Source organism: Trichechus manatus, unplaced genomic scaffold (assembly GCF_000243295.1).
Source record: "Trichechus manatus latirostris isolate Lorelei unplaced genomic scaffold, TriManLat1.0 scaffold00060, whole genome shotgun sequence".
NCBI lineage: Eukaryota > Metazoa > Chordata > Mammalia > Sirenia > Trichechidae > Trichechus > Trichechus manatus.
The window spans coordinates 9,044,399-9,065,177 of NW_004443996.1; the positions used below are offsets into that span (position 1 = coordinate 9,044,399).

General features: G+C 38.3%; 1 protein-coding gene across 1 annotated transcript in view; it reads right to left on the reverse strand.

The window, feature by feature from the left end:
- LOC105756408 (transmembrane protein 182-like) overlaps positions 1-9,341 on the reverse strand; it is a 32,085-nt gene extending 22,744 nt beyond the window's left edge. Inside the window, exons 1-2 of the mRNA XM_012556257.2 lie at positions 9,084-9,341; positions 4,441-4,551 (exon numbers count right to left, since the gene is read on the reverse strand). Of these exons, the coding sequence (XP_012411711.1) occupies positions 4,441-4,551; positions 9,084-9,198 (226 nt within the window). The 5' untranslated portion in view covers positions 9,199-9,341. The remainder of the gene's footprint in view (positions 1-4,440; positions 4,552-9,083) is intronic.
- Positions 9,342-20,779: the final 11,438 nt, after the last annotated feature.

The window sequence follows — 20,779 nt, forward strand, 5'->3', positions numbered from 1 at the left end:
TTTTGTAAATGTTTTGATATTGTCTGCTGTGTTCGGGGCATTCAGTAGTTATTTCTCTCGTTTATTGATTGTAGATTTGTTTGTTTCGTCCCTTTTTTTAAAAAAAATTTGACTATGTCTGAGCAGGCGGACTGCGTGATCTTTGTTGTTTGCTCATCCGTGCGCTCAATACTTTTCACCTCCTCCTACTGGCAGGTTCAGTCACTCATATATGGTACAGCAGGGTAGGTCTAGCTGTAGAGGAGTTACTGGGACGGGTTGTTTGTGGCACTCACTACAGCCACCAGGGAGGGTCAGTAATCAGTGCTGGGCAGGTTCCAGTAGGCCATGCCTGAGCTGCTTGGTGGTGTGATGTGAAGCGCACGGTGCAGGTAGGCAGGAAGCAGCAGGGAGATGGTTATGTGTGGAGCTAAGATGGATATGGGAGAGAGAAGAGAGGAACAGGAGCCAAAAACATACAAACAAACAAAAAAGAATGCTAGGCGAGCTTGCCGTTGGAATGGAGAGATGAGAGACTATGAAATGGAGACAAACAGAAAGGGGAAGAGGAAGAAAAGAAAAGAAAGAATAAATAAAAATCAGAAAGGTTGAAGAACTGCAAAGTTCCCAGGGATCCCACCAATGCAGCTATGAGGTCTGGGGAAGTCACTCTCAGGTGTCGCAGCACAGCCTGGCCAGAAGGCGCAGAGGCATACAATTCCTGGTATTCAGGGATCAGAAAGAGAAGGAAGATATAGAAAGACGAGAAACTGAGCAATGAAGAAAGACAAAAAGGGGAAATGAGGGAAAAGAAAACAAAACGAATCAAAAAAAAAAAGAACAAGAAAGGCCCCCTCAAAAAACAGAAAAAAAGAAACCAACAAAAAAAGAAATGTCCTCAGGGATCCCTCTGCACGTCTGTGGAAGCTGAAGGGGCGTTCCTTGCCACCCAGCTCCGCCTGGCCAGAAAGGGCTCCCAACTCAAGAGAAGGAAAAGAAAACAAACAAACAGTTCCAAACAAACAAACGAACAAAAGCCCCGGGATCCCACCAGAGCGGTAGCCCAGACCAGGAAGCAGCTCCACACTCAAATGGAGCTCCGCAGCCCCTCAGGAAAAAGCAAAGATGGCGCATGGAGCCAGGCACTCGAGCGAAAGGAGGGGAGGTGGTGAGAGGCAAGCAAGAAATCCAAAGAAGCAGGGGAAAAAAATAAAAGCAACACCAGCAGCCAACAAATGGCACTCAGAGAGCCAGCCAGTGAGGGCTGGTGTTTCTGGACAAGAGACTGTGTCCGCCGGAAGCAGAGGAGGCTGAGTGTGGGTGATGAAGGGTGGAGAGTGGGAAAGCATATATCACAAATTGCCAGTGCTCTGGAGCCCCTCAGGAAGAAGCAAAGATGGTGCACGGAGCCAGGCACTTGAGTGAAAGGAGGGGGAGGTGTCGAGAGACAAGTGAGAAATCAAAAGAAGCAGGAAAAAAAAGCAACACTAGCAGCCAACAAATGGCACCCAGAGAGCCGCCCACTTGGGTGTGTAGAATCCAAGCAGCTGGCGCCTCCCAGTCAAGAGACCATGGCCGCGGGAAGCAGAGGAACAAATGAACAAAAGCCCCGGGATCCCACCAGCACGGCAGCCCAGACCGGGAAGCAGCTGCACACTGGAATGGAGCCCCGCAGCCCCTCAGGAAGAAGCAAAGATGGCGCTTGGAGCCAGGCACTCGAGCAAAAGGAGTGGGAGGCAGTGAGAGGCAAGCAAGAAATCAAAAGAAGCAGAAAAAAAAAGCAACAAAAGCAGCCAACAAATGGCACTCAGAGAGCCAGCTAGTGTGGGCTGGTGCTTCTGGATAAGAGACTGTGTCCGCGGGAAGCAGAGGAGGCTGAGTGTGGGTGAAGAAGTGTGGAGAGTGGTAAAGCGTATATCACAAATTGCCGGTGCTCTGCAGCCCCTCAGGAAGAAGCAAAGGTGGCGCACGGAGCCAGACACTCGAGTGAAAGAGGGGGAGGTGGCGAGAGGCAAGTGAGAAATCAAAAGAAGCAGAAAAAAAAAGCAACACTAGCAGCCAACAAATGGCACCCAGAGAGCCGCTCACTTGGGTGTGTGGAATACAAGCAGCCAGCGCTTCCCAGTCAAGAGACTGTGGCCGCGGGAAGCAGAGGAGGCCAAGCCGGCGCGAAGAGGGGTGGGGGTGGGAAAACGCACACCGCAAATTACCGGCTGTTTTGTCTCCCACTGGACGCTCCGTGAGGCTGCTTTCTCATACCCCCGTTTGCTGGTCTCTGATAGGAGTCCAAGATGGTGGATCCGTGCTGCATTAGCTGGTAGGGGACCTCAGCATGAGTCTCTCCTCACTCTCCGTTCTCCGTCAGTTTTCTCACTCCATTTGGTGCTTGGCTGAGTTCTTTATCTCATCATTTGATGTTTTAGGGTTTCAGGATTGTTGTATTCTCTGTTTGGCTTAGTTTTTCGGATCTTTGCTGTGGAGAGACGGCGTGGTGCTTCTGCCTAGAGTGCCATTTTGCCGGAACTCACCTTAGTATATATTCTTGAATACGTATTTCTCTATTTGCTGTATGCCCATAGGACAATTTCCAGAGAGTTTGAATATTTTTAAATAATTTTCACCAGTTAAATTTTTTGCTTGGAAAAGTGTCTGCCAAGCTCCTTACTCCATTCAATCCAGAACTCCCACCTAACTAATAGCACTTTACTATATATTATTTCTGATCTTTTCAGCTGATTGTAGAAGGATATAAATAGTTATATGCTCATTTTTTATCATAAAATTATTCAAAAGAGCCTATTTTTAAAAAGCTTTTAGTAGAATTTGCACAGCATATTAAATGAAGGTATTTTTAATAAAGGCATTATACCCCCAGATTTGGTTTTTCCAACTGCTGATCATTCATGGTTCTCCACTGTCTGGCCCGAATCTACCACTCAAACCTTATCTCAAGCTACATCCCTCCACGAACCTTCCATGGCAATCAGAGTGATCTTTGGATACACAGGAAAGTGTAAGCACCACAATTCTTATTTATCCCTCTCTTTCCTATGAAATTGTAAATGTTTAATGCCTTTATAATTCATGGTATATAGTCTATACCACCTTGTGATATCACCTTCATCCTTGTCTTGTGTTGTCATGTTTGTTAAATGTGTTTATGCCTTGACCCCAGTTATAAGTTATAAACTCTCGGAGAACAAGAATTTTATCCAGTGACTTGTTTGTATCTATCTTATCCTTAATACAGTGCAGTACTACAAATACATGTTGCATTTGTTAATTATTTCCTTGATTAAATCTGCTCCCTGATGAATCCTTAAATAGGACTCTATTTGTATCAAAGGGGCCTTGATGGAGCAGAGGTTAAAGTGCTCCGCAGCTATCCAAAAGTTTGGTGGTTCTAACCCACTAGCCACTCCGTGGGAGAAAGATGTGGCAGTCTGCTTCCATAAAAATTTACAGCCTTGGAAGCCCTGTGGGGCAGTTCTACTCTATCCTATAGGGTGGCTATGAGCAAGGGTTTTTTTTGTTGTTGTTGGTTGGAAGCTATAGCCTCTTCAGCACATTAGCAAATAAGATGCCTAGATTATTGGATCATTAAGTACAAATAGTACTAACACCTTCATATATATGTTCTAGTGTTATAGCAGTGACCAAGAGTGTCTAAAGAAGTAGTATATTAGATTAAGATTCTTCATACTAATTTTATATAATATTTTAAGAGCTCTCATGTGCCAGAAACAGTTAGATATAGTCGCTGACCATGTCTCAGCTCTTTAATTTTCCTCAGAACCTGAACTCATAAATTGCTATTAAATTGATTTGCATTTCAATGGAAGAAGAAAATATCTAGAAAAATAGAAAAAGGCAGAGCTCATTTTTTATGAACTTCCTTCATTGTGTTATTAAATTAATATTAATAACAGGTTGGCAATCATCATAATTATGAGGAGATAAGCAACGAGTGGTTAAGCAAATTGCCCAGAGTAACACAGTTAGAAACTGGCAAAGCTAGGATTGAAAGCCTTACCTCCAGTGTGTAAAATTATTTCAGCAGGGAAGTAAAATCTTGATCAGTTCTTTGTGTGATAATTTAGGATAAACTAAAGGAGGACCTTAAATTTAAAATTATGTTGCTATTCTATTGACTTTAATTCCACCGAGCAATTTACAATTATAGAGAAAGGCATGAATAACTTTTTAAGACAACTATGTTACCTTGAAAGAAAACATGAATGATTTTATGTCTCACTCTAAGCCACATATGATCTGATGGCTTCAAAATAACCATTTGTCTTCTAAGTCAAACACCAAATAAAAATAGTAATCCAATTTTGAGCTTTTAATATTTAATATACATCCCTGGTATGTGTCCCCTCCAATTCCTATATGAGATTGTTTTTGAAATTGAAACCATGACTTTAAAATCCCACACAATAGCTTATTTCTAATACTCACTAAACCAATATCTCCATACTGAAGTTTGTGAATCATCTCCAAAGAACCAACACCTCCAGAAGAATCCTTCATGATGGTATGTTATGGACATTTCCTCATAGTCTCTCATATCTTCATCATACTATGAAAAAAGAAATACTTAAACTTTTGAAATTCTGGCTTCACAAGGAAGTCTCATTTTGCTTAGAATTTCAGAACATACTGAGATACTATTTATCTGCAGCGTAGGAAGAACGTTTATAGGAAATGTTCCCCAAATTTTAATGTGTGTACAAATCAACTAGGGATCTTGTTAAAATGCACATTCTGACTTATTACATCTGGGGAGGGGCTTAAAATTTGGCGTTTCTAACAAGCTCCCAGGAGATGGCATTCCTGCTTGTCTGTGGACTGTATTTTGGTTAGGAAGGCTTTATATTACTCTAAAAAATAGAATGGAAAAATGTTGATATCTTTGAAATTTGGTGGTGAATAGATGGGTGAGCATTATACTACTCTATTATTATATATGTTTGAAATTTTGTCATAATAAAAAGTTTTAAATATAAAACTTTTTAAATAAAGAATAAGCACATTTAGATGCACAGTGTTAGGCCTAGAGGAGGCTCAATCCGTATCTTTACTTGACTGGTTGCCCAGTCAACAGCAATTTAAATGGAGATCATAAGTTTCACCTACACATGAATTGTAGAAGAACCCAAGAACGAGCCCATTGATTTTGTGCAATGTGACCAATGGATTAGCACTCCAATCTTGCACTAAGGTATACATGATATAGTCTAAAATTTTTATTTTCCTTAAAGGTTATATATTTCTTCTGTATGCATAGCCATATAATGTCTTACAGTACCATTGCAACATAAATTTTGGCTACTCAGTCATAGCACAGCCTGTTTCCATGCTCAGTGCCAAGGAGTTGAGACCCATAAGTGTAATTGTTTGTTTATGTTGCTCATTTCAATTAATCTAATGAGCAAAAGGTCTCTAAGGGACAGATACGCATTGAAAAATATGGCAGCCAGGACATCTCCACTGTTAATATTTTTTCGAAGTGTTGTGACCAGGAAGATAGGATTTGAGCAGTCAAGACTTACTTATTCCAAAGAGTACAAGGTAACGTCAGAATGTGTAGTTGAATGCCTAGATTAAAAGACATATTTTAATACATTTAATTGTGTTACATAGTTATTTAAACTGGATTTTTAAAAGGTATTGCCTTCCAGAAGTTCTCAGGGAGCTCAATTTAATTAATAAGATAGTTTTCTTTTTTTTCTCCTAATGCAAATGGGTGCTTCTAAAATGTTTGAGGGACTTTCAACAGTTTCTTCTTTTAAGTCTTCTTAATATGCTTTCTAATGCTTATGCCATCTCTTAATTTGCAATGGCTATACAGGAAATTATTTTTTTTAAAAAAGGAAATTGCAGCCCATCTTCAACTGGCCTATATTAGTGGAGACCAAATGAATGTGACTATTTCATATGATTGATGTATTTGGTCGATGTAGAGATAACTTTCAATAGTTTTTCCAATCGCTTCACCACATAATGGGTATGTTCTACCACCTTCAGTTTTCATATATACATTTTTGCCATATATAGTATAGAGCAGAATTTGAGATCAAAATGTTAAAAATGTGGATTGCTAGACTCGGGCTTATTGACTCAAACTCTGTGGGCAGTAAATGCCAGGAAACTACATTTTTAACAAATTCCTCAGGGAATTCTATAGCACGTGGTAGTTTGAGTACCCTTGAGCTCAACAGTGGCCAACCAGAAAAGAAATAGAAGATGAAATTTGTCAGTTTTTCCATTTGCTAACAGATGGGATTAGCTGTGTAATATAAGAGCAGAATTTAAGTGTGGGAATTGCTAACCAACATGAGATAGGGGATTAGTTGTGGATCAACATTTTTCTGTCTCTCCTTTCCTCAGTTATCCTCACTCAAAGAGAGTATGTTATATGATGGTGACTAGCAAAAGTGAATATGTAAAACATCATGTCCTTATTCTGTTCTCTGCTTTACCCACATACATGTAACACTACCTTCTCATCCCATGTGATTCTATATTAGGAAACAAAACTAAATGCATTAAATAAAATCTAAGTATTCAAGATTTTCTGATTCATTATTTTTACCAATTGCTTATTTCCAGCAAGTTCTATTTTTTTCCAAAAGTTCAATATATAGGTAGTCCAGAATAATAATTACCAACATTATCAATAATGTTTCTTTTAACACTTCCATTATTAAGACATTTGCTAGCTTAAAAAATATTTTTATGCCTTGCTTACAACTATAATGGAAAAATAGTCTATGGATCTAAATGCTAGGAAGTGCATGTCTAGGAAATCCACAAATACATACCCATTTTTTCTCCTACTGGCAAGGACTTCTACTTTTAATGACTTAGAGATGCCTTTATTCAAGCAAATGAATTATTACAGGGACAAGCCCTTACCTCAGTTATCTTCGCTCAGTGAGAGTATGCTATATGCTGGTGACTAGCAAAAGCTGGTACGTACAACATCATGTCCAGACCTGTCTTCTGAGGCACCTCTTAGTGGGTTTGAACCGTCAACATTTTGGCTAGTAGTCCTATGGAACATTAGCTCTAGATCAGATCTTTGCTTCTTACAGACATGTAGCAAATGTAAAATGTATCCTCAAGTAATAAAATTGTCAAGAAACCGTGGATAGAACATTGTATTGGGAGGCAGAAAATTTAGGTTCTCATGTTGTTCAGCCACTGGTTCTGTGAGCTTGGGTACATCACTTTCTCTTTTTGGACGTCAATTGCCTCATCTGCAAAATTCATTCAGTAAATGTTTACTGGGAGCCAACTATGTATTAGTCAATGTGTTCATTGCTATAGATACACAGATTTTGTAAGCCATGCCGTCAGCTTGCTGTTGTTGTTGTTAGTTGCCTTTGAGTCGATTCTGACTTGTGGAGACCCAAAGTGTGCAGAGTAGAACTGCGTCACAGGGTTTTCAAGGCTGTGACCTTTCAGAGGCAGATCACATGGCCTATCTTCTGAGGCACCTCTGGGAGTCTTTGAATTGCCAACTTTTTGGTTAGTAGTTGAGCGTTTAACTGTTTGCACCACCCAGGGACTGCCATCAGCTCGGGGTTATGAAAATAGCACAGGATGGAGAGTGAGGTGACTAGTGTTTATTACAACTTGGACTAGATAATTTCTAAGATTTCCAGTTCTAACATTCTAGGATTATATTTGTTGTTTGCAAGTACTGTTCATAGATATCTAGTACTGTTCTCTAGGGAGAACTTACAGTTTCTATCTAGGACTTGCAATTAATGATAAATGCAGATGGAGTAGGTGGCAGCCTAAGTAGTCTGAGCAGATGCCAGGGAGGTATTCCCTTTAAAAAAATCTCTCTGGCCAAGATTACTGCAGCCTGAATCTACTATTAGAGATTTATTTTTTCAATCTCTTTAAAAGGCAAATACCCTTGGGAGTAGTAGCACTTTAGGCCTAATCCATTACCTATATGCATGGATAAGTATATCAGCATTTTGGCAGCAGGTTTTTAATAATGCTGGATGGCGTAGTGAAGAGCATAGAATAGTTGAGAAATGCAGAAATAGAATCCTCTCTGAAAGGACAAATGGCATACCAAACAATGACCGATGGCATGAAAGAAAACTTTAATCAGCCTCTTAGTTTTCTCAGAACCAGGACTTCAGCATTTTCACCCTCCTCATACAGAACAATCTGGAGAAGTCTGATTTGGGCAACTCTGATGTATTGACTCTTTAAAGGAACAACAGCATTCTTTCTTTACTGGAGAACCTCTTCAAATGGTTATATATATATATATATATATATATATATATATATATATGCATTTTCCGTATGAAGACATTCTAAGACAATAAAGATTGTTTAATAGAAGATGTTGAGTATTGTTTTGTAACATGATTATATTTGAATTTCCTAACATTGAAGTTTAAGAAAAAATTTTGGGTTCATATGTGACGTTTTCATAAAATACCTTTTTTAATTGGACTAAAGTTATAACTAAACAAATACAACTTTCAGCTGTCCTGAAAGAGAAATAAGTTTTCCTCATGAGAGCCCAAGTCTAAACAAACAAAATATTTCAAATTTACTTAATAATTGGATAGAAATATTTGTTTTTATTTTCCTCCTCAAATCTCTACATTAGCTTTGTTTTTCCAACTATATACATAAGCCTATGTATATATATAACCAACCCTTAGTTTTAAATAACAAGATCACAACAATAACTATGCAAACTAATATACAGATTATCAGGCTTTAGTGTAAGAATAACATTTCTGACATATAAATCTGCAATAATTTGCATCCAAACTGCTTGCCTCACTTCCTGCTTTATATAACAGTTTTTTCTGTGAGGTTCATTCTGTACTCCATATCTCAAATCTACAAATAAACCCTGGAAAATATTTACTATGTTTAAAAAAAAATTTCTAAAATGAAAACCCAAAGATTCATCTTACACTGCTAACATGTCAATTTGTTAAAAGATAGGTTTCCTTTACGGGTAATTATTTTAAACATCATATTATTTTAAAAGTACATTAGCTATATGTTTACCTCTTCTTCAACGTCCAAAGTTCCATTGTTAGAGTCAAAACTTTCACAAGTCTCTGTGGCAAGTAACCAATATTCTGTTCCAAAGGCTACAAGAAACAAGATAATGCCAATAGTACCAACAATTCCTGCTATAAGAGCAGCAATTCCAACCTTCATGATAAAACTGGTGGATTTGTTGCCCAAAATTATGTGCAAAAGAAGCACTGAAATATCAGTTGCTAAAGCACAGTCTGTGGGTCTTGCCAGAATGCACTATTTTAAGACTAGGATTAACATCTCTTTGTGACTGGCCTATGTTTCACTGGGCTGTGAGAGAAGAGCTATTAGAAGCAGATGATCTGGTTCAATTAAGTCATTGGGCTATCCACAAACATGCTCCAAAGTGTCCTACAGAAAAATAAGCCCCTGTTCCTCTGTCCCCACCACACACACATGCACACATACACATTATACTCATCAATTTCACAAAGTAACTATAGAAAGTACAGTGAGGAAAAATATGACAGTAGCTTCTGTCTTCCACGTAAGTTGAGTTGGCAACATCTATAATGTAAGAATGTGGCTCCCCAAAGTGAAGATCACCAATAATTGTAATTATTATTCAATCACTTGCAATAATCATATTATTAAGAAGAGTGTGGAAAACCCTACACAGAACATAATATTAAGCACAGCACTTACTAGACCTGAAGACTCAGGAGAAAGGCTGAGCATTCTTTCTGACAACTAATATACAAAATTTAAAAATTCACAATTGAAAAAAAAAAGTACTCATTGCCAGTTTTCATTTCAGTGATACCATGCTCTACCTACAGATTGGTGCAAGAATTGGGCTAGACAGGTATCAGGGAACATATGTAAGGCATAATTATGATTTAATCAGATTTAAGTGCATTTAGAGAAAGGAGCATCTTTATATAAAGTTAGTGGGATCAGAGGTGCCAGTTTGTTCCTGATGGTGGGAAAGTGAGCGGCAGTATATTGTGTTAAATCAATAATGTTTACACTTAGCTTGGGTTTGAATCTCAGTTATTCCATTTTATGACTTTGATAAAGTGTCTAAAGCTTCAGTTTCCTCACTATTATAAGGATGATAATAATGGTAACTAATTTATAAGTTTGTTATTAAGATATAATGCATATAATTGCTGGCATATTGTAAGTAAAAAACAAATACACTTTTTTGAGCACCTACTTTGTAAACAGTCCTATGTGAGACCTCTCAATATAAAAGGAAGCGTAGGATGTAATACCTACCCTTAAGTAACCTATTATTGATTAGGAAAGTAAGATGTTCACATGCAAGTCAAAGAAAAATAATACAGGATATACAGGCAAGTGCTAACAATTATTAATTGAAAGAAGAGCTAGATCTTTGAATACTTTCTATGTCCTAAGTACTGTGTAATGTTTTATGAAGAGTAGAATATTGTTTAAGACCTGGTCCTTAATATTAGGGAAGCTAATCTTAGCAGGAGTTATTTCTCCCTCTCTCTCTCTCTCTCTCTCTCGCTCTCTCTCTCTCTCTCACACACACACTTTAAAAATGTGATAGATGGTTCAAAGAATGTTATAAGGCCTCAGAGAAGCAAAGGTCATAAAAAATTTGGACAGGTGGCAGGGCTTAGTTGTGGCAGATGGAGAGACTTGAGAGGCTGTCTTAGGAAGATAGACTTTGTGCAATTGCTCTGGAGGGCTTTCAAGCCAGCTTGTAACCCTCATATTGTATAAAGAAAAGAATGCACACCCTTCCCAAAACCTTCAGCCTGTCCAGCTAAAGGCATAATTCTCGAACTGAGCGAAAGACAGCTGGGAAAGCCATACAAAAAAAGAGTCCAAATATCCTCCATTTGGCAAAATTCCTGAGGCCAAGAGAAAAAGTTAGGATGAGTTGAAACTTTACTGCTTATTTTTCAGGGAAGTCATCATTGTCAGCATAAAAACAGAGACACATATGATGAAGATTTTCCTTGAATGAAGAATACAATCATCTTTATTCCCAAGGCTGTCATCAAGATTTAGGTTTAGGTATCCCCTGGACAAAGCCAATGTACTTCAAAAGTACAGGGGTTCATAAATCAACTGTGGACTAGAACCTTGTGTAGGTGAGCTTGTGCTGCCACATGAAAGTTGCCGATTGGCTTTTATAAAAAGAAATTGTATCAGTGACAAACAACTGGTAACTAAGATAAGAAAATGAAGAGTAAGTAATTGACAGTGTGTGAAGAATCATATAGTGAGATTTGATTTCTCTCTAGTTTTAGAAGCCAAGGCCAGTGTTCACTGATAAGGTTAAAATAACAGTTATTTTGATCACTAAATATTTAGAAAGATGAGCATCCACTTGAACTATGGCTTTCACATATTGGGTCCTCATTAAACTATTGCAAGGGGGATAGTTTATTCTTACTAAAAATAATTTTAAAACACATCAGCTCTCTCAATTTCTATGTTTTCAAAACTGGTAATATTACATGAGGAGCCCTCATGTGGAAGAATACACTATCATTATTTAAAGAAATATGGGACTGGATCTTGTCTAATTAGATACCAACATGTTGCAAGTGAACAATTTCAAGATTAAATGCAATTTTGTTATGCGTTAGCTACATATAAAATGTATGGTTACCAAGCAACCATATTATAAACCAACATTATAATGATTGCACCTCAATCAGTATCTCTGATATATTCTTGATAAATAATTATTTCTAAGTTCGTTGGCATTTTGAGCTCATTAGAAGGAATATCTATGAACTAAAATATTATTATTTTTTATTGAAATTATTTTATAAGAAATAAATAATAGGGCTGCCAAAATATAAGGATGGCTTCATGTGAATTATATGTGGTTACTAAAACTCAATTGACCTTTTTCCTTTAGTATGACATTAATATCAATTTGAAAATTGGCATGTATTCATTTTTGAAAAATTATCAGACATCTGTTTCAAATATGGAAATTAAATTTCAATGTTTAATGCACACATGGTAAAATCAATGCTGCTTAAGTCAATTTATAATTGATTTTTTTGGTTAAATCTTAAGTATTGAATTTAAAACATTTGCTCAATTTACAGAGAAGAAAGTTTGATGTGCTCTATTTTATTATATGCAAAATGTATAATTTCCATCAGTATTTGGCACTATTTTTTAATCTTTGCAATGTGTCATATAGGTTTATTTTAAACGTTGAAGTTCCCCCCTTCAGATTCACAGTCTTACTGGCAACACAATGGTATATGTGGAGATAAAATACTGGAGGTTCATTCACGTAATATTTTACTGGACTCTTCTATATAAATTGGCAGAAACAGTCTTCCAGTTTGTAGAATGAGAAATGGAATTTGTACTATCAAACTTTTCAATTTATTATTTTACCACTCTCGACAGTGCCCTCTGCTAAAACATTAACAACTAAGATCAAACATTTTCCTGAGTGGTATCAAATAATTTATTGTATGGTACTGTAAACACTCAAATAGCACTTCTTGTTAAAATCTTTCTTTTTTTTCTTTTTTATGTAGAGTTGAGGAGTATTTTAGTGATTCATCTCCTTGGGAGCTGTTGATTTTCCCATTTCCCTGTTAAAAACATACGACAAAATTTATTCCACTTTCAATTATCTTGGTGCCGAACAAATAAATATGTCACTTCATAGTGCAGTTAGAGAGAAAAAGGACACTTTTTAAAATGAAATCCCTACCTCCAGAATGAGTTTTTCTCCTCCAAAGGAGCTTATCAGTGGGACTTCAAGGAAAATGGTGGTACGAGCAGGTTTAAGATCCTGACCTGCTCACATAACCAACAAATAAAAACAACTAGAAATCTGCAAATCTAAAAGCTGTAGGAACTCTGAAAGGTATGTGGACGATTGCAGCAACTAGCCACAAGCTAAGAAAAGAAAATGCAACCTTTAAATAGTAGAAATTCTTTTCTACTGTTTCCATCTCTCTCTCCCAGTGTGGTGACCACAGGTTCTGTTGCATTGCAGGAGGAGCATGGTTTGCATTCTCAAAAGGGGGCTGGTCTCTGGCTCTGGAGTGAACAGTCCAGACTCTGCTGGTGGACAGTTCAGTGTGTCCTGATCTGTCTGGGAGTTGCCTAAAGGAATAAAGCCTCAGTCTGGCCTGAATCAGAGCTGTCACAAGGTGGGGTGAGCAAAGACTAGAGATTATGACTAACTGAGTGTTTCTTGCAAAAATTAGCACTTTCAAAAGACCATGTATATGTTGGATTTGAAAAAGCCACACACATGCCCAGAGCCAAAACATTTTAATATTCTAATGTCCCAGATTCAACAAAAAACAAGGCATACAAATAAACTGGAAGTAACGGCCAATTTAAAGAACCAGTCAGGGGCAGAGCCAAGATGGCAGACTAGTCAGACACACTAAGACATCCCACTGCAAGACCTGAAAAACCAAGCAAAACAGAGATGTCAGTCCTGGAACCCTGAACCACAAATGAAGGGATAAAGTATTAGATCAGAAGCCACTGAGAAGAAACTGATAGAAAATAGCAAAAGAGTAGAGATACAGGTGGAGGTTCCTGGCCAAACAGCATGACTCAGCATGGTCATCTTGGAATAAAGCCAACAACCTCACATGCAGAAGGGCACCTCTACAGAATTCCCAATAGAAGATGGAGGTACAGTGCAGAAACACCCAGGGCTAAGTAAGACCACATTTGCTGGCTGCAATTCAAGGAGGAGCTCAGACTCTCACCCAGTAACAACAGGAGCATGATCCTACACCCCCGCCCTATCCTGGCAGCCCTGACTGCTGGGAACCGTAGTAATAACCCACCTTATTGCGTTATTCCATCTAGCCCCCTCTGTCCCTGTCTTCGCCTCTGTTCCTGCCTCTCTCAACCCCAGTGGCCAAACCTTCAGACCCCTCAGAGCCCCCGCTGTTGCTGCACTCTGTGGTCTGAAGGGGGAACTGGCCCATACCCCCAGATCCCTCCCAGCTGGCTCTGCCCCCACCTTGCTGCACTCCATGACCCTGAGGGGTTCTGACCCAGATCCACATACCCCTCCCCATTGGCTCAGCCCCTGCATCGTCAAGCCCTGTGGCCCCAAGGGGATCAGACCCAGACCTCCAGATCCCTCCCAGCTGGCTCGGACCACACATCGGTACACTCCACAGCCCTCAGAGGAACCGGTCAAGACTCCCAGAGCTCTCCGGCCAGCTCAGCCCCTGCATCACTGCACACCATGGCCCCAAAAGGAATCAGTCCAGACTCCCTGGCCCCTCCCAATAGGCTCATGTCCTGCCTCACCACAATTCACAGCCCCGAGGGGAACAGGCCTGCCCCACCATAGGCCCCATTCCAGTCCCTGGCCACAGCCTGGTTCATGCCAGAGACAAACAACCCATTTCTGCCCCTTCTGCCCCTGCTGGACCTACCCTGCTGCACCATGGTTGAGCAACCAGCCCTGCACACCTGGACAAGGTGGTGAGAACTGTGATGCCCAGAGATAAGCATGCAACAAAGTATGCCCATCTCGTCCACCCAGACATAACCAAACAAAACAAAAAAGCAGGATGAAAGAAACATGCTTACAATGAAGAAATAAACTAATACCTGAATGTCTCAGAGACGGCAGACAATAACAAAATATATTTAAAAAAAACAGGACAAGGTGGCTATAATAAGTGACCAAAACAAACCACCAGATGACCTTCCGCCAGAAGAAGTCACTGGAACTATGTGATAGGGAATTCAAAAGTCTAATATTCAGAGATCTCTAAGAGATTAAGAAAACACAGACAAAATCATGGAGAAAACAGACAAAACCAGCTAAAACAAAGGAAAACACAAAGCAACAGAAGAATTCAGGAAAATAAGACAAGAACAAAATGTCAAAATAAATAATTAGAAATCATACAAAAACAGGAATTAGACATACCAAAGATAAACAACAAATTTTCAGAAATGGACAACATAATAGAAGGTTTTAGAAGCAAATTTGAAACAATGGAAGATAGATTCAGTGAAATTGAAGACAAATCCATAGATCCCACTTTGAGGAAAAATCAGAGAAAAGAATGAAGAAAACCTAAGAACTATGTGGGATAAAATCAAGAGCAAAAATTTGCACATGATCGAGGTTCAAGAACAGGGGGAGAAAATGCAAAACAGAGAGGATCACTGAAGATTTGCCGACAGAAAACTTCCCTAATATCATGAAAGATGAAAAACTGACCATCCAAGAAGCTCAATGAACTCCGTATAGGATAGACCCTAAAAGAAAATCAGCAAAGCATATCATAATAACACTCACCAAAATCAAAGACAAAGAATCCTGAGAGCAGCTCAAAAAAAAAAAAAAAATGAAGTCACATACAAAGGAGAAACAATGCGACTAAGCCCCGATTACTCAGCAGAAACCATGCAGGCAAGAAGGTAATGGGATGACATATATAAAACCTTGAAAGAAAAAAAATTGCTAACCAAGAATAATATTTCCTGCAAAACTCTCACTCAAATATAAGGGTGGAATTAGGACATTTTCAGATAAACAGAAATTAAGGGAATATGTAAAAAACAAACCAAACTTACAAGAATTATTAAAATGAGTCCTTTGGTTGGAGAACCAACATCAGGCAACAACTTGAATCCAGGACACAAGCCAGTATTAGCTAGATACCAACCTAGGTAATGAACTCTCAAATAAAATAAAACTAAAAGACTGAAGAGAAGAAACTAGAGACATCAATCTGTAAATGACAACAACATCAGAACAATAAAAGGGGGAATAAATGGTGTAGGTATAGAACTTTCAAATGGAGAGGAATTCAAGGCAATATCAAGTAATAAAAGACTGGTTCAAACTTAGGAAGATAAGAGAAAATTTCAAGGTGACCACAAAGAAAATTACCAAACCTACTCATCAAAATAAAGAAGAAAAAAAGTCTCAGTATACATAAAATCTGCAAAAATGAAAAGAAAATCTACACAACGAACTCAGCACAGGAGAGTAACTGGAACAAAGAAAACTCCAGCACCACACACACAAAAAAGCATTACAAAATGACAGCAATAAACTCACATTTATAGATAATCACTCTAAAAGTAAATGGTTTAAATGCACCCATAAAGGGACAGAAAGTGACAGACTGAATAAAAAAATATGACCCCTCAATATGCTGTCTACAAGAAACACACCTTAGACAAAAATAAATTAAAAAAATCAAAGGATGGGAAAAAAATATATCAAGCAAACAGCAACCAAAAAAGAACCAGAAGTGGCAATACTAATCTCAGATAAAATAAATTTTAAGTCAAAATCCACCATAAAGGACAAGGAAGGACATCATATAATGATTAAAGGGACAATCCACCATGATGGCATAACCATAATAAACATCTATGCACCCAATGACAGAGATCCAAAGTACATAAAACTAACACCACTGCAAAGAGAAATTTACAGTTCCACAATAATAGCAGGAGACATCAAAAAATCACTCCTGGTAAAGGACAGAACATCTGGAAAGAAACTCAGCAAAGATACAGAAAATCTAAAGGCCACAATCAACCGTCTTGACCCCATAGACATATATCGAACACTCCACCCAACAGCAGCAAAGTATACATTCTTTTCCAAAGTACAGGGGACATTCTCCAGAATAGACCATATCTTAGGACAAAAAGCAACCCTCAACAAAATCTAAAACACTGAGACAATACAAAGCACCTTCTCTGAAAACAAAGCCATATAAATAGAAATTAATAACAGGAAGAGGAAAAAAAACTTGGAAACTGAATAACATCTTACTTAAAAAACACTGGGTAGTAGCAGAAATCAAAGATGGAATCAAAAGTTTTCTAGAATCAAATGAGAATGAAAATACATCTTACCAAAACCTCTGTGACTCATCAAAGTCAGTGCTCAGAGGTCAATATATAGCAATAGACACACACATCAAAAAAGAACAAAGGGACAAAATCAAAAAGTTAGCCCTACAACTCTAACAAATAAATAATAGCAAAAGAAGCCGACAGCCACCAGAAAAAAGAGAATAATAAAGACCAGAGCAGAAACAAATGAAAAAGAGGACAGAATAACAATTGAAAGAATCCAAAAAACCAAAAGTTGGTTCTTTGAAAGAATCAACAAAATCGACAAACCAATGGCCAAATTAACAAAAGAAAAACAGGAGAGGAAGCAAACAACCCAAACAAGAATGAAATGGGGGACATTACAACAGACCCAAGTGAAATAAAAAGGATCATAACAGAGTACTATGAAAAACTGTACTCCAACAAATTTGAAACCTAGAGGAAATAGACAAATTTCTAGAAACATTTTACCTACCTAAACTAACACAAACTGAGGTAGAAAATCTGAACAGATCCATAACAAGAGAAGAGATGGAAAAGGTAATTTAAAAAAACTCCAAACAAAAAAAAGTCCTGACCCAGACGGCTTCACTGGAGAATTCTAAGAAACATTCAGAGAAGAGCTCACACCAGTACTACTCGAACTATTTCAGAACATATAAAAGGAAGGGATACTTCCGAATTCATTCTATGAAGCCAACATAACCCTGATGTCAAAACATGGCAAAAACACCACAAGAAAAGAAAACTACAGATCAGTATCTCTCATGAATATGGATACAAAACTTGTCAACAACATTCTAACGAATAGAATTAAGCATCATATAAAAAATAATAATACCCCACGACCAAGCGAGATTCATATCAGTATGTAAGGATGCTTCAACATTAGAAAATCAATCAGCGTAATCCAAAACATAAATAAAAGAAAAGAATCACAACTACCACCACCTCAGCCAGACTGAACCCAGAAAAACTAGGTGATGCCCAGCTACCACCACCAACTGCTCTGATACAGATCACAATAGAGGGCACCAGCCAGAGTAGGAAAGAAGGATAGAACAAAACTCACCTTCACAGATGCAAAAAAGACCAGACTTGCTTGTCTGACAGAGACTGAAGAAATCTAAGCGTATGGCCCCCAGACACCTTTTTCACTCAGTAACAAAGTCACTCCCAAAGTTCACCTTTCGGCCAAAGATTAGACAGGTCTATAGGGTGACAGGAGACCTGGTAGTGCAGTAGTTAAGAGCTCAGGCTGCTAACCAAAAGGTTGACACTTCGAATCCACCAGGTCCTCCTTGGAAACCCTACGGGGTAGTTCTACTCTGTCCTATAGGGTCGCTATGAGTCAGAACCATCCAGACAGCACCTAACAACAACAACATAGGGCAACAACAACATAAATGAAGAACGCGCTTTGTAGTTCAATCACATAAATGAGACTAATGGGTACACCAGCTTAAAAGCAAAGATGAAAAGGCAGGAAGGGACAAGAAAACTGGATGAATGGAAACAGGGAACCCAGGGTGGAAAAGGGAAAAGTGCTGACACATCGTGGGGTTGGCAACCAATGTCACAAATCAGCTGTGTATTAATTGTTTAATGAGAAACTAACTTGATCTGTAAACTTGCACCTAAAGCACAATAAAAAAAATAAATTAATAGAAAATAATACAAAAGAAGCCAAAGGGAGAAAAATCAACTCTGTGGAAGCCCAGATATAGGACAGAAGACTTTAAAACAATAGTATTATGCTTAAACATCTAATGGGAAACACGGAAATAGAATTAAATGAAATAAGGAAAACAGTATATGAAAAAATGAGACTATCAATAAGGATATATACACTATAAAAAGGAATAATTCAACATTACTGGAACTGAAAAATAAAATAGTTGAATGAACAATTCTTTGGAGGTACTCAACAGCAGTTTTGAGTTGGCAGAAGACAGAATTAGCAAACTAGAGGATAAGGCAATCAAAATTTTTGAGTCTGAAGAGTAAAAGATAAAAGGATCAAGAAAACTGAGTAATGTCTAATGGGATTATGGGAAACCACCAAGCAAACCAACATATGCATCATGGGAATTCCAGAAACAGAAGAGAGAGAGAAAGGGTCAGAAATAACATTTGAAGAAATAAAAGTAGAAAACTTTCCAGATTTGACAAAGGACATGGATCTACAAATTCAAAACCTCAACAAAATCCAGTTATCCTTAGAAACCTTGGCAGCAAGAAGGCAATGGAATGACATATTTAAAATGCTGAAAGAAAAGAACTATCAACCAATAATTCTGTATTTGGCAAAACAGTCTTTCAAGAATGAGGGGAAAATTAAGACATTTCTAGAAAAACAAAAGCTGACAGAGTTTGTGGTGCATAGACCTGCCTTACAAAAATTGCTAAAGGAGTTCTTCAGATAGATCTGAAAGAACACTAGTCAAGAACTCAAAGTCATAGGTAGAAAAAAAGATCTATAATAAAGCAAAACTCATGGCAAGTATAAGTTTGGTTTTATGATATGTTTGGCTTTTAATTTTCATAATTATGTCCCACATGATAGCAAAAGACAAATACATAAAATGTAATTATAAATTTATTTTATTGGACACATAATGTGTAGAGATGCAATTTTGGATAAAAACTACATAAAGAGAAGGAAGAAGCAGTATAGGAATAGAGTATTTGTATGATGCTAGTGTTGGTGCCCTGTTGCCACAATGGTTAAGAGCTACAGCTGCTAACCAAAAGGTCGGCAGTTTGAATCCACCAGCCACTCCTTGGAAACCCTACGGGGCAGTTGTACTCTGTCCTATAGGGTCGCTTCGATCCAGAATCCACATGACAGCAATGGGTATGGGTAATGTTGGTATCAATTTAAGCTAGGTTGTTGTAAATTTAAGATGTTAAATGTAATTCTCATGGTAGACATATACAAGATTATATCTGAACATGATACACAAAGGGATTCTGGGAAGATGACATCATGAGCATGTCTTGGTTTATGACCTTCCCTCACATTTACACCAAGAAATATCACAACAGATCTGAGCTCAACCCTGTGAGACACTAAATCAGTTGACAGAGGAAAGCAATCATCTTTGGATAGACCCAAAACAATGAAGAACTTTATATAATAGGAAGAGTTTTGTGCATGGTCCTCAGGCCCTCCACTCCTGACACAGTGGACTGTTGGCTGCTATGGACTATGGACGTGGACATGCAGACTGACAGTTGCAGCAAAGCTCATTCTCTCAGCTAACGCATGACTTCCCAGTGCACAGGGAAGAGCCTTGAACCCCAGCTCTGAAATAAAGAAGACAGATCTATCTGGTGGTCCATTTGGAGTGTGCCCACCTCACCCTTCCTGATGTGAAAAGATAGCAGCCATATCGCAGCCAACCCGCAGTTCACTTGAGCATGGAAAGGGTCTCAATGTCTAGCTCTGAGATAAGTGGACCTCAAAAAGCAGGAGAGGGAGCAGCAAATGAGGAAGGAGAACCGCAAATATCCTTGATAGTAACTCATTTATGTGGGTTTTCTGGCCAGTTTAGAAGCTGCTGAAAGACTGAAAACATGGTCAGACACAGCCATCACAGAGCAGGTGAGAGAGCAACAACTAAATAATGAAAGTGTCGCACCCTGGAGAATAGATCGATCACTGTGTGTTCTCAGTTCTGCTTGGGAGCCGCTAAAAGATAAAAACTTTGGTATGGACTTATTGAAAGAGAATCATCACAGATATGGAGAGGGAGCAGTAAGCAAAATCTCAAGGTCTGCCCACCTGAGTTTCTTGCAGAAAGTAGTGCTGTCAAAAACATAGAAAGCTTGGGAAGACTGAGAAAGCCAACAACTTGTAAATTTCTAATATACTTCACCTTCT